This window comes from Ornithorhynchus anatinus, chromosome 1, assembly GCF_004115215.2.
Source record: "Ornithorhynchus anatinus isolate Pmale09 chromosome 1, mOrnAna1.pri.v4, whole genome shotgun sequence".
Classification (NCBI taxonomy): Eukaryota; Metazoa; Chordata; class Mammalia; order Monotremata; family Ornithorhynchidae; genus Ornithorhynchus; species Ornithorhynchus anatinus.
This window is the reverse complement of record NC_041728.1, coordinates 184,913,156-184,926,713: the sequence shown is the minus strand read 5'-3', so window position 1 is coordinate 184,926,713 and position 13,558 is coordinate 184,913,156. Positions and strand designations below refer to the sequence as shown.

At 64.8% G+C, this 13,558-nt stretch overlaps 1 protein-coding gene across 1 annotated transcript in view; it reads right to left on the bottom strand.

The window, feature by feature from the left end:
• The window catches only part of ZNF148 (zinc finger protein 148), a 69,408-nt gene that overhangs the window by 15,691 nt on the left and 40,159 nt on the right, over positions 1–13,558 (bottom strand). The window contains exon 5 of the mRNA XM_029072657.2: positions 11,519–11,602. Within this exon, the coding sequence (XP_028928490.1) occupies positions 11,519–11,602 (84 nt within the window). The remainder of the gene's footprint in view (positions 1–11,518; positions 11,603–13,558) is intronic.

The following is a 13,558-nucleotide window of genomic DNA, read 5'->3' as shown; positions in this document are numbered from 1 at the left end:
GGGCTGCGCCAGGGAAGTCTGGCCTGGTCCCGAAGGGAGTCTAGGCTAGTCCCGGGCAAGTCTGGCCTGCGCCGGGCAAGTCTGGACTGGTCCCGGGAAAGTCTGGCCTGGTCCCGAAGGGAGTCTAGGCTAGTCCCGGGCAAGTCTGGCCTGTGCTAGGAAAGTCCGGCCTGGTCCCGAAGGGAGTCTAGGCTAGTCCCGGGATAGTCTGGGCTGTGCTAAGCAAGTGTGGACTGGTCCTGAAGGGAGTCTAGGCTAGTCCCGGGCAAGGCTGACCTGTGCTAGAGCTACTGTTTTTGTCCATCCCTCTCCCCCGATTAGACTGTAAGCCCGTCAAGGGGCAGGGACGGTCTCTATCCGTTGCCGAATTGTCCATTCCAAGCGCTTAGTACAGTGCTCTGCTCATAGTAAGCGCTCAATAAATACTACTGAATGAATGAATGAATGAAAAGTCTGGGCTGGTCCCGAAGGGAGTCTAGGCTAGTCCCGGGCAAGTCTGGCCTGCGCCAGGCAAGCGTGGACTGGTGCTGGGAGCGTCCCGCCCGCTCCTATGAGAGTCCGGGCTGGGCCCGAGGGTTGTCCGACCTGGTCCCGGGAGAGTCCGGGCTGCCTGTCCCCCCCGTAGACTGGGGAATGTGTCTGTTAGATTGTTCTACTGTCTTCTCCCAAGTGTTCGGTACAGTGCTCTGTAGACAGTGAGCGCTCAATAAATACGACCGACTGATCCGGGGCGGGGGGGGGGCGTCCAGCCTACGTCACGGGAGTCTGGCCTGCAATACGGGCATCCGGGCTGGTCCCGGGGGAGTCCGGCCTGAGCTGGGGTGTGCGGGCTGGTCTCGGGGGAGCTCGGCCTACTCCTGACGGAGCCCGGCCTGCGCTGGGAGAGTCTGGGCTCGTCCCGGGGGAGCCGTGGCCCGTACTGGGAGTCTCCAAACTGGTCCGGGGGAGTCCGGGCCGCTCGACATCATCATCGCTGTGGCGTTCGTTAATAATGTCGGTATTCGTGAAGCGCTTACCACGTGCGGAGCACCGTTCTAAGCACTGGGGGTAGATCCAGGGTCATCGGGTCGTCCCACGTGAGGCTCGCGGTTAATCCCCATTTTCCAGATGGGGGAACCGAGGCCCAGAGAAGCGAAGTGACTCGCCCACGGTCACACAGCTGACGGGCGGCAGAGCGGGGATTCGAACCCACGACCTCTGACTCCCAAGCCCGGGCTCTTGCCACTGAGCCACGCTTCTCTACGCTCACTCTGGGTCAGGCACCGTGCTACGTGCCGGGATAAATACACACCCGCTACTCAGGTTGGACACGGTCCCCGTCCCCCATGGGGCTCGCGGTCTTAATCTCCGTTTTACAGACGAGGTCACCGAGGCCCAGAGAGGCCAAGTGACCCGCCCACGGTCACGCGGCGGGCCCGGGATTAGAACCCAGGTCCTGCTGACTCTACCCACCAGTCAGCCGCGTGAGTGGGGGCAGGTCGCTTCGCTTCTCCGCGCCTCGGTGACCTCATCTGTCAAACTGCGAGCCCCACGTGGGACGACCCTTCTTCATTCACTCATTCAACAGTATTCGTCGAGCGCTCACTACGCGCAGAGCACCGTGCTAAGCGCCTGGAGCGAACGAGTCGGCAACAGGCAGAGACGGTCCCCGCCCTCCGACGGGCTCACGGTCTAATCGGGGGAGACGGACGGACGGGGACGACGGCGACGGACAGAGATTCCCCCGTATCTCCCCCAGCGCTTAGACCGGCGCCCTGCACGTAGCGAGCGCTTAACGAATACCCACGTTATCATCATTATTGGACCACGCTGCTTCCCCAGGTCCCGAGGGGGGGGGGGGCGTCCACGCTGGTCCCGGGGCAGCGTGGCCCGCCTCCTCCAAGAGGCCTTCCCCGACTAAGCCCCCCCCTCCTCTTCGCCTGCTCCTTCATTTACCTTCCCTCCCGCCCCCACGGTACCTATGCATAGATCTGCAATTTATTTAATCATTCCTTTATACATAGGTAAACGTCCGTCCCGCCCTCTAGCCCGTGGGCTCGTCCGTCTGTCGTTACACCGCACTCGCCCAAGCGCTCGGTACGGTGCCTCGCCCCCGGCAAGCGTCCGGTGAGTAGGACCGAACGAAGGGATCGGGGGCGTCCGGGCCGGTGCCGAGCCCACGGGGCAGAAGCCGACCGATCCCCGGACCCTCCGGCTGACCCCGCCGGGGGGCCTCTCCGGGCCTCCGTTCCCTCATCTGGAAAATGGGGACCAAGACCGGGAGCCTCACGGGGGCCAGCCCGATGACCCTGCATCTCCCCCAGCGCTCAGAACGGCGCCCCGCACGTAGCAAGCGCTCGGCAGACGCCGTCACGGTGGTCGTCGCCATCGGCCTGAGCGTCCCGGCGGGCCGCGACCCGACGCGGGACGCCGAGGAGCACGGGGCGTCGCGGAAACGCCGCAGACGGCTACGGGTCGAGGAGTTGGAGACGGCGATGCCGCCCCCCCCCCGACCCGGGGCCTCGGGGGTGGGGGGGGGGGTCCCCGCTTTCCCCTTGCCCGGGACCGCCGGTCTCTTTAATCGAAGGTGGGGGGGTGGCCGGAAGATCCTGCCAGCCCCCGTCCGCCCTGGTTGTTAATAAAAATAATAATAACAACAACAACGGTATTTCACTCATTCAATTGTATTTACTGAGCGCTTACCGTGTGCAGAGCACTGTACTAAGCGCTTGGGGAAGTACAAAACAGCAACAGAGACCGTCCCTGCCCACAGCGAGCTCAAAAGCCTTGTCAGGCACTCACCATGTGCCCGGCAATGTACTGAGCAGCGGGTTGGATCCAAGCAGATCGGATTGGACACAACCCCCGTCCCCCGCGGGGCTCGCGGTCTCCATCCCCGTTCCCCAGAGGAGGGGACCGAGGCCCGGAGGAGTGACGTGACCTGCCCAAGGTCACACAGCGGACGAGCGGCGGAGCCGCCGGGATTAGAACCCATGACCTCCTGCCTCCCGGGGCCGGGCTCGAGCCACTGTGCCCTGCTGCTCGCTTTTCTCCTCTCGGGGATAATAGTAACGTTGGTATTTGTTAAGCGCTTTCTACGTGCAGGGCGCCGTTCTAAGCGCCGGACGGTCTGGGATTAGCAAGGAACGGGACAAGGCTAATAATGATCATGGCATCCGTTAGGCGCTTCGCTACGTGCCGGGCGCTGCACTGAGCGCTGGGGTGGATTCGAGCGGATCAGGATGGACACGGTCCCCGCCCCACGTGGGGCTCCCGGTCCCAATCCCCATTTTCCAGATGAGGAAACTGAGGCCCGGGGAAGCCGAGTGACCGGCCCACGGTCACACAGCTGACAAGCGACGGAGCCGGGGATTCGAACCCATGACCTCCGACTCCCAAGCCCGGGCTCTCGCCACTGGGGTGTCACAGTCCATCCCGGCGCTCAGAACGGTGCCTGGCACAGGGTAAGGAAGCGCTGAACAAATCCCGCAATTCTTCTTTGGGCAAACACCCCCGGGGGGGGGCGGGGCACGTTAGCGGGTCCTGACCTCGAGCAAGGGCAGGTGACCTCGGAAAAGCCTCCTCCGCTGGTTCAGCCGCACCCGGTCGGGCCAAGGTGTCGGAGACGTGGAGAGGGAGGGCTTGGCTCCCCCTCGTCAGGATTTAACAATGCTGGTATCCGTTAAGCGCTCACTACGCGCCGAGCACCGTTCTAAGCGCCGGGGCAGACACGGGGTCATCGGGTCGTCCCGCGGGAGGCTCACGGTCTTCATCCTCGTTTTCCAGATGAGGTCACTGAGGCCCAGGGAAGTGAAGTAGCAGGCTTCGAGGCCGTCCGTCCCCCGGCCCCCTCCCACCTCTCCTCCCTCCTCTCTCCCCCCCGCCCGCCCGGCCCGCTCCGCTCCTCCGCCGCCCGCCCCCTCGCCGTCCCCCGGTCTCGCCCGTCCCGCCGCCGACCCCCGGGCCGCGTCCTCCGGCGGTCCCGGGTCGCCCTCCCTCCTCGCCTCCGCCGGACCCATCCTCTTCCCCTCTTCGAAAGCCTACTCAGAGCTCACCTCCTCCGAGAGGCCTTCCCGGACCGAGCTCCCCTTCTCCCTCTACTCCCTCTGCCCGCCCCCCTTCACCTCTCCGCAGCTTAACCCTCTTCGCCCCCCATCTCCCTCCGCTCCTCCCCCCTCCCTTCCCCTCCCCTCGGCACCGTGCTCGTCCGCTCGACCGTCTATATTTTCGTCACCCTAGTTGTTTTGTTAACGAGACGTACATCGCCTCGATTCTATTCATTTGCCGTCGTTTCAATGAGACGTCCTTCCCCCCGACTCTATCTGTCGCCATCGTCCTCGTCCGCCCGTCTCCCCCGATGAGACCCTGAGCCCGTCGAAGGGCGGGGACCGTCTCTATCCGTTGCCGACTCGTTCGTTCCAGGCGCTTAGTACGGTGCCCTGCACAGAGTAAGCGCTCAATAAATACTATCGAATGAACGGACGAAGTGACTCGCCCCCCAGGCCCACAGCTGACGAGCGGCGGAGCCGGGATGCGGACCCGCGACCTCCGACTCCCAGGCCCGGGCTCCTCCCACTGAGCCACGCTGCTTCCCAGATCGTCCCGCCTCCCAGGGAATCAGATTGTCCCCCGTGGGGCTCACGGGCTTCGCCCCCATCTTCCAGACGAGGGAACTGAGGCACAGAGAAGTGAAGTAGCTCGCCCAAGGCCACCCAGCGGACAGGCGGTGGAGCCGGGATCGGAACCCACAACCTCGGACCTCCGAGCCCCTGCTCCTTCCATTAAGCTGCGCTGCTTCTCTGGACTTTAAGGTCGCTTTAAGGGCAGGGAATGGGGGGGTCTCCCCGGCGCTCGGTACAGTGCCCTCCACCCGCCGAGGGCGGGACAAACGCCATCGATGAACGAGCGCATCGGCACCCCCCCCCCCCCCGTCCTCGCCCCGCTCACGTCCCCGGGGGGAGGGGGGGACGTTCCCCCCCGGACCCGCGGGCCCACGGGGAGCGGCGCGGCTCGGCGGCGAGAGGCCGGGCTTGGGGGTCGGAGGTCACGGGTTCGAATCCCGGCCCCGCCGCCCGTCCGCTGTGTGACTCTGGGCTTCTCTGAGCCCCGGTTCCCTCGTCCGTCAAACGGGGACGGAGACCGTGAGCCTCACGTGGGACGACCCGATCCTCCCCGGCGCTTAGAACAGTGCTCGGCACACGGTGAGCGCTTAACAGACGCCATCGTCATCATTCTCCGTGCCTCGTCGGGAAAACGGCGCTAAAATAAATAGACGTCGGCGTCCGGTAAGCGCGCGCTACGTGCAGAGCACTGTTCTAAGCGCTGGGGGAGATGCCGGCTCATCAGGCCGTCCCACGTGGGGCTCCCGGGCAATCCCCGTTTTCCAGATGGGGTCACTGAGGCCCAGAGAAGGGAAGTGACTGGCCCGCGGTCACACAGCTGACGAGGGGCAGAGCCGAGACCAAGACCGGGAGCCTCCCGTGGGACGGCCCGACGACCCCGTATCCCCCCCGGCGCTTAGAAGGGTGCCCTGCACGGAGTGAGCGCTTAACCAACGCCGACGTTATCGTCGTCATCGTCACCATCGGTCCCGGCGGCGACCCAACCGGGGCGAGGGCCAAGGAGCAGAGGCGGCCCGTCCCGGGATCGGGAGAGCGGCCGGAGCGGGAGGGCGGCCTGGGCCCCGGGAACGGCCCCGATATTCCCACATTCCTCTCCGCCGAGGGCCCGGTACCGCGTGCCGAGCGCTCGACACGTACGACCGGACGCACGAATGAACCAGGAGCACCCGACCTAGCGGCAAGAGCCCCGGCCTGGGAGGTCGGGAGGTCCCGGGTTCTAATCCCGGCCCCGCCGCTCGTCTGCCGTGTGACCCTGGGCCGGTCGCTTCGCTTCTCTGGGCTTCGGTGACCTCGGCTGGGAAAACGGGGATGAAAACCGGGAGCCCCGTGGGGGGCGGGGGACGTGTCCGACCCCATCAGCTTGCGTCCGCCCCGGGACTCGGAACAGTGCCTGGCACACAGTAAGCGCTTACCGGGTACCCGTACCGTCGTCGTCGTCGTCACGAACGGGGGCCGCGGCCGACCTGATCACCTTGTCTCTCTCTCATCGCTCAGAACGGTGCTTGGCACAGAGTGAGTGCTTAACAGATACCGTTACTGTCGTCATCATTATTATTAGAAGCAGCGTGGCTCGGTGGAAAGAGCCCGGGCTTGGGAGTCAGAGGTCACGGGTTCGAATCCCTGCTCTGCCAGCTGGGTGACTTTGGGTAAGTCACTTCACTCGGTTCCCTCATCTGGAAAACGGGGATGAAGCCCGTGAGCCCCACGTGGGACCACCTGATCACCTTGTATCCCCCAGCGCTCGGAACAGTGCTCTGCACCTAGTGAGCGCTTCACAAATACCACAGTTTTATTTTTTTAATTATTACTAGATAGGACAGGGATCGTGTCCAACCCGATTATCTTGTCTCTCGTCGTTCAGACCGGTGCTGGGCACAGAGTGCGTGCTTAATAAATACCATCATTATTATTATTATTACTATGGAGGACAGGGATCGTGTCCAACCCGATTATCTCGTCTCTCTCTCGTCGTTCAGACCGGTGCTGGGCACAGAGTGCGTGCTTAATAAATACCATCATCATTATTATTATTACGTAGGACAGGGATCGTGTCCAACCCGATTACCTTGTCTCTCTCTCATCGCTCAGACCGGTGCTCGGCACAGAGTACGTGCTTAATAAATACCATTATTATTATTATTACTTTGGAGGACAGGGATCGTGTCCAACCCGATTACCTTGTCTCTCTCTCTCTCATCGCTTAGACCGGGGCTCGGCACAGAGTACGTGCTTAATAAATACCATTATTATTATTATTACTATGGAGGACAGGGATCGCGTCCAACCCGATTACCTTGTCTCTCTCTCTCTCATCGCTCAGACCGGGGCTCGGCACAGAGTAAGTGCTTAATAAATACCATTATTATTATTATTATTATTATGGAGGACAGGGATCGCGTCCAACCCGATTACCTCGTCTCTCGTCGCTCAGACCAATGTTCGGCACAGAGTGCGTGCTTAATAAATACCATCATTATTATTATTTCTATGGAGGACAGGGATTGTGTCCGACCCGATTACCTTGTCTCTCTCTCACTACTTAGACCGGTGCTCGGCACAGAGCGCGCGCTTAATAAATACCATCATTATTATTATTACTATGGAGGACAGGGATTGTGTCCAACCCGATTATCTTGTCTCTCTCTCATCGCTCAGACCAGTGTTCGGCACAGAGTAAGTGCTTAATAAATATCATTATTATTACTATGCAGGACAGGGATTGTGTCCAACCTGATTCTCCTGTCTCTCTCAACGCTCAGACCAGTGCTTGGCACAGAGTAAGTGCTTAATAGATGCCATTACTATTATTGTTATTACTATGGAGGACAGGGATCGTGTCCAACCTGACCACCTTGTCTCTCTCTCATCGCTCAGACCAGTGCTCGGCACAGAGTAAGCGCTTAATAAATACCGTTACTATTATCGGGGATCGTGTCCAACCTGACTATCTTGTCTCTCTCTCTCACTACTTAGACCGGTGCTTGGCGCAGAGTAAGTGCTTAATAAATACCATTATTATCATCATTGTTATTACTACGTAGGACGGGGATTGTGTCCAACCTGATTTTCTTGTCTCGACCCCATTGCTGAGACCAGTGTTTGGCAGAGAGTAAGCGCTTAACGAATACCCTATCTATTATTTCTTGTCAGCTGTGTGACCGCGGGCCAGTCACTTGGCTTCTCTGTGCCTCAGTCTCCTCATCTGTAAACCGGGGATTAACCGCGAGCCTCACGTGGGACGACCCGATGACCCTGCGTCTCCCCCAGCGCTTAGAACGGGGCTCTGCACATAGTAAGCGCCTAACGAATACCGACCTTATTATTATGAGGGGCAGGGACCGTGTCCTACCCGATGAGCTGGTCTCTACCCCAGAACTCAGACCGGTGCCTGAGCAACGACGCTGTTCGTTAAGCGCTCACCGCGTGCCGAACGCCGTTCCGAGCGCCGCGGGGGGGGGGGGCGCGGGTAGAAGGCGATCAGGTGGTCCCACGTGGGGCTCGCAGTCTTCATCCCCATTTGACAGACGAGGGAACTGAGGCGCAGAGAAGCCCGGAGTCACAGAGCCGGGAAGCGGCGGGGGCCGGGATTCGAACCCACGACCTCCGACTCCCAAGCCCGGCCTCTTCCCGGTGAGCCGCGCTGCCTCTCCGGACTCTAAGCTCGCTGTGGGCAGGGAACGGGTCATCCCGTCGTACTCGGCACAGAGTCAGCGCTTACCAAATACCGACACTGTTAGTATTACGAGGAGCAGCGTGGCTCAGTGGAAAGAGCCCGGGCTTTGGAGTCCGAGGTCACGGGTTCCAATCCCAGCTCTGCCACTTGTCGGCTGTGTGGCTGCGGGCGAGTCACTTCACTTCTCTGTGCCTCAGTGACCTCATCTGTAAAATGGGGACGAGGACTGTGAGCCCCACGTGGGACGACCTGACTCCCCCGCGTCTCCCCCAGCGCTTAGAACGGCGCTCGGCACACAGTAAGCGCTTAACAAATCCCGACATTATTATTATTGTCATTATTATTACGGGCAGGGGCTGGGTCCAACCTCGCTACCTCGTCTCTGTCCCGCTGCTTAGGCCGGTGCTTGGCACACAGTGAGCGCTTACCAAATACCACAACGCTATCATTATCGTCGGGCCCTGAGATCCCCGGGCGATATCCCGAGGGGACGGCGGGCACGGTGGGGGCCGGGCCCGTCCGGTCTGAGGGCCCGACGGCGCGACGCTTTCAATCCCCGTCTTCCAGACGAGGTCGCCGAGGCCCGGAGAAGCGGACGGAGCCACTCGCCCACGGCCCCACAGCGGACGGGCGGCGGGGCCGGGATTCGAACCCGTGACCTCCGACCCCCAAGCCCGGCCTCTCGCCGCCGAGCCGCGCCGCTCCCCGTGGGCCCGCGGGTCCGGGGGGGAACGTCCCCCCCTCCCCCCGGGGACGTGAGCGGGGCGTGGACGGGGGGGGGGGGGGCGTGCCGATGCGCTCGTTCATCGATGGCGTTTGTCCCGCCCTCGGCGGGTGGAGGGCACTGTACCGAGCGCCGGGGAGACTCGCGTAGAATGGAATCAGGTGCCCGGGGGCCCCAGGATAGACCCTACTCACCACCCCACGTCACCATCATCATCATCATCATCATCACAGCGCTATTTGCTAAGTGCTTACCGCGTGCCGGACGCTGAAATAACAACGGTAATTAATCGTAGCCATTAGGGGATTTGCTAATAACAATAAGGTTAGCATCTGTGAAGCGCTCACCGTGTGCAGAGCACCGTTCTAAGCGCCGGGGGAGATACAAGGCGATCGGGTTGTCCCACGTGGAGCTCACGGTCTTAATCCCCGTTTTCCGGATGAGGCAACTGAGGCCCAGGGAAGTGAAGCGACCCGCCCCCGGTCGCACAGCCGACGGGTGGCGGGGCCGGGATTCGAACCCGTGACCGCCGACTCCCAAGCCCGGGCTCTCGCCACTGAGCCCCGCTGCTTAGCGCTTACCGCGCGCCAGGGACCGTAATGACGATGACGATTCATTCCAATAACTAGGACATTTGTGAGACGCTTAATGATAACGCTGGCATCCGGTAAGCGCTCACCGGGTGCAGAGCACCGTTCTAAGCGCCGGGGGAGATGCGGGGTCGTCGGGCCGTCCCCCCGGGGGGCTCGCATTTCTCTTTTTTTCGTTAAATCCCCATTTTCACAGACGAGGTCGCCGAGGCCCGGAGAAGCGAAGTGACTCGCCCAAGGTCACACGGCAGACAAGCGGCGGAGCCGGGATCCGAATCCACGCCCTCCGACTCCCAAGCCCGGGCTCTCGCCAAGAGGCACGCCGCTTCTCTACAAGATGACGACCACGGTACCCGTTAAGCACTTACTATGTGCCAAGCACCGTTCTAAGCACCGGGGGAGGGGGGGGGGGGGGGGTACGAGTCATCGGGTTTTCCCACCTGGAGCTCACGGTCTTATAATCCCCATTTTCCAGACGAGGTCACTGAGGCACAGAGCAATGAAGCGACTCGCCCAACGTCACACAGCTGACGAGTGGCGGAGCCGGGATCAGAACCCAAGACCTCCGACTCCCAAGCCCGGGCTCTTTCCACCGAGCCACCCCGCTTCTCGATAATAACGATGTCGGTATCCGTTAAGCGCTTACTATGTGCCGAGCACCGTACCGAGCGCTGGGGGAGACTGCCGGGGTCATCGGGCTGTCCCACGGGGGGGGGGTTCACGGTCTTCAGCCCCATCTGAAGGGTGAGGGAACGGTACCAAGCGCCGGGGTGGATCCACGCAAAGCGGGCCGGACCCCGTCCGACGGGGCCCCTCCCCGTCTGACCGACGGGGTCGGCGAGCGGACGAGCGTCGGGATCGGAACCCGCGCCCTCCCGACCCCCGGCGCGTCGGGTCGGACCCGGTCCCCGTCCCCCGTGACACCAAGGGCCGCGGCGTCCGCGGAGCGCTCGCTACGTGCCGGACCCCGGACCGAGCGCCGGGGTGGACCCGGGCAGACGGGGCGGGGGGGGGGGGGGGGGGGGGGCGACCCAGTCCCCGACCGGCGAGGGGCTCGCCGTCTCCACCCCCGTCGGGCAGAGGAGGGAACCGAGGCCCGGAGACGCAGCGGGGCTCAGCGGAAAGAGGCCGGGCTCGGGCGTCCGAGGTCACGGGTCCGAATCCCGGCCCCGCCGCCCGTCGGCCGCGCGCCCGCGGGCGGGTCCCTTCGCTTCTCCGGGCCCCGGTGACCTCGTCTGCAAAACGGGGGTGGAGCCGGCGAGCCTCCCGGGGGCCGACCCGACGAGCCCGCGTCTCCCCCGGCGCTCAGAGCGGCGCTCGGCACCTAAGCGGCGCGGCTCGGCGGGGAGGGCCCGGGCTCGGGAGCCGGGGGGGTCACGGGCCCGACTCCCGGCTCCGCCCCCGGCCGGCTGCGCGACCGGGGGCGAGTCGCTTCGCTCCTCCGGGCCTCGGTCCCCTCATCCGGAAGACGGGGGCTAAAAGTGCGGCGCGGCGCGGCGGGGAGGGCCCGGGCTCGGGAGCCGGGGGGTCACGGGCTCGAGTCGCGGCTCTACCGCTTGCCAGCCGGGTGACCGCGGGCGAGTCGCTTGGCTTCTCTGGGCCTCAGCGACCCCATGTGGAAAACGGGGACGGAGACCGTGAGCCCCGCGGGGGACGACCCGATTCCCCCGTGTCTCCCCCGGCGCTTGGGACGGCGCTCGGCACGTAGCGGGCGCTTCACGGATACCGACGTTATCGTCGTCGTCATCGTCGTCGTCATTAAAGTGCGTGAGCCCCACGGGGGACGACCCGATGGCCCCGTACCTCCCCCGGCGCTTAGCACGGTGCTCGGCACCTAGGGGGCGCTCGACGGATCCCACCATCATCACGACGCCAAGCGGGTCGTCCGGGGTCCCGCCCGGGGGGCGGCCCGGGCGTCGCGCCGTCTCACCTGTGTGGATCTTCTCGTGCCGCTGGAGCAGGTACTTCTGAATGAACCGCATGTCGCACTGACCGCACTGGAACGGCTTCTCCCCTGGGGGCGAGGAGGGCGAAAGGATGGCACGGCGCCCGGCGGCGGCGCCTGGACCCGTCCCCCCACCCCCCCGCCGGTCCCTCGCGCTCGTCCCCCCGCTCCGGGACCCCCCCCCCCCGGCCCACGTCCCGCCCTCGGCCGTTTACAGGTAAACCCTCCCCCCGCCCCCGTCGTTCCCGTGACGGCGCCCCCCCCCCCGGGGCCCGCCGGGCCCCGGGCGCTTCGGCAAGACCCGCGTCCGTCCCTCCGTTGGACGGCGTTCATCGAGCGCTCGCCCGGCGCCGGACGCAGCGCTTGGGACGGGCGACCGGGCCACGGGAAGTGAACGGGGGCCGGCCCCGGCCGGTCACTCGATCGTAGCTCTAGGGCGCCGGCCGCGGGCGGAGCGCCGTCCCAAGCGCCCGGAGGGTACCATTCGGCCACGGCTCTTTGGTTTTTAACGGTATCCGTCGGGCGCTTTCGACGGGCGGCGCGCCCTTCTGAGCGCCGGGGGAGATGCGGGGTCGTCGGGCGGCCCCGCGTGCGGCTCCCAGTCTCCATCCCCGCTTCCAGATGAGGGAACCGAGGCCCGGGGAGGCGACCGGTCCACGGTCCCCCGGCCGCCGAGCGGGGATTCGAACCCACGACCTCCGACTCCCAAGCCCGGGCTCTTTCCGCTGAGCCCCGCTGCTTCTCCGATGGAGACGGGGACCACGTCCCCACCCGACGACGGTCCGGAAGCGGGGAGACGGACGGGGAGGCGGGGGACCCGCGGGCTGAGGACGGCGCTCGGCACAACGGCGAGCGCCCGACGCGTAACGTGACCATCGTTTGCGCCCGCCCCCCCGGGCTGGACTGTGAGCTCGTCGGGGGCGGGGACGGTCGCCGCTCAGCGCCGCCGTCGGCGCGCGACCAACGCGACCGAACGACCCGATGACGGTCTCGATTCCGTCCCCGTGCCCGGCGCGGCGCCTGGCCCGGAGGAGGCGCCCGACGGACACCGTAAAAAGAAATCGAGACGCAGAGGAACGGCGCCGGGCGAGGGAGCCAACGGACCGTCGGGGGCCGGGCGGAGACGGGGCGGGGGGGGGGGGGGACGGGACGCTGACGGGGAACCAGATGGAAACGACGAACGGCAGCGTCCGTTAAGCGCTCGCTACGCGCCGGGCGCCGTCCCGAGCGCCGGGGCGGACGCGAGGCCCGTCGGTCCGTCCCCCGTGGGGCCCACGGTCCTCGCGCCCGTTCTACGGACGAGGGAACCGAGGCCCCGAGGAGCGAGGCGACCCGCCCACGGCCGCCCAGCCGATCGGCGGCGGAGGCGGGATCGGAACCCACGCCCCCGGACTCCCCGGCCCGGGCTCCCGCCGCCGAGTCACGCCGCTTCTCCGGGCGGGACCGAACGGGCGGGGAACAGAGACGGGGGAGCCGACGAGGGACAGTGACGACGTCGGCATCCGTGAAGCGCTCACTACGCGCCGAGCACCGCGCTGGGCGCCGGGGGAGACCCGGGGTCATCGGGCCGTCCCACGTGAGCCTCACGGTCCCTCCCCATTTTCCGGATGAGGGAACCGAGAAGCAGCAGCGTGGCTCGGCGGAAGGAGCCCGGGCTCTGGAGTCAGAGGTCACGGGTTCGAATCCCGGCCCGGCCACCCGTCAGCCGTGCGACTCTGGGCGAGTCGCTTCACTCCTCGGCGCCTCGGGCGCCTCGTCCGTCAAACGGGGACGAAGACCGTGAGCCCCACGTGGGACGACCCGATTCCCCCGGGTCTCCCCCGGCGCTCAGAACGGTGCTCGGCACGTCGTAGGCGCTCGACGGACACCAACGTCGTCGTCATTACTGTTACTGACTGAGGCCCAGAGAAGCGAAGCGACTGGCCCACGGTCACACAGCCGACAGGCGGCGGAGCCGGGATCCGGACTCACGACCTCTGACTCCCGAGCCCGGGCTCCCTCCGCTGAGCCGCGCCGCTTCTCTAA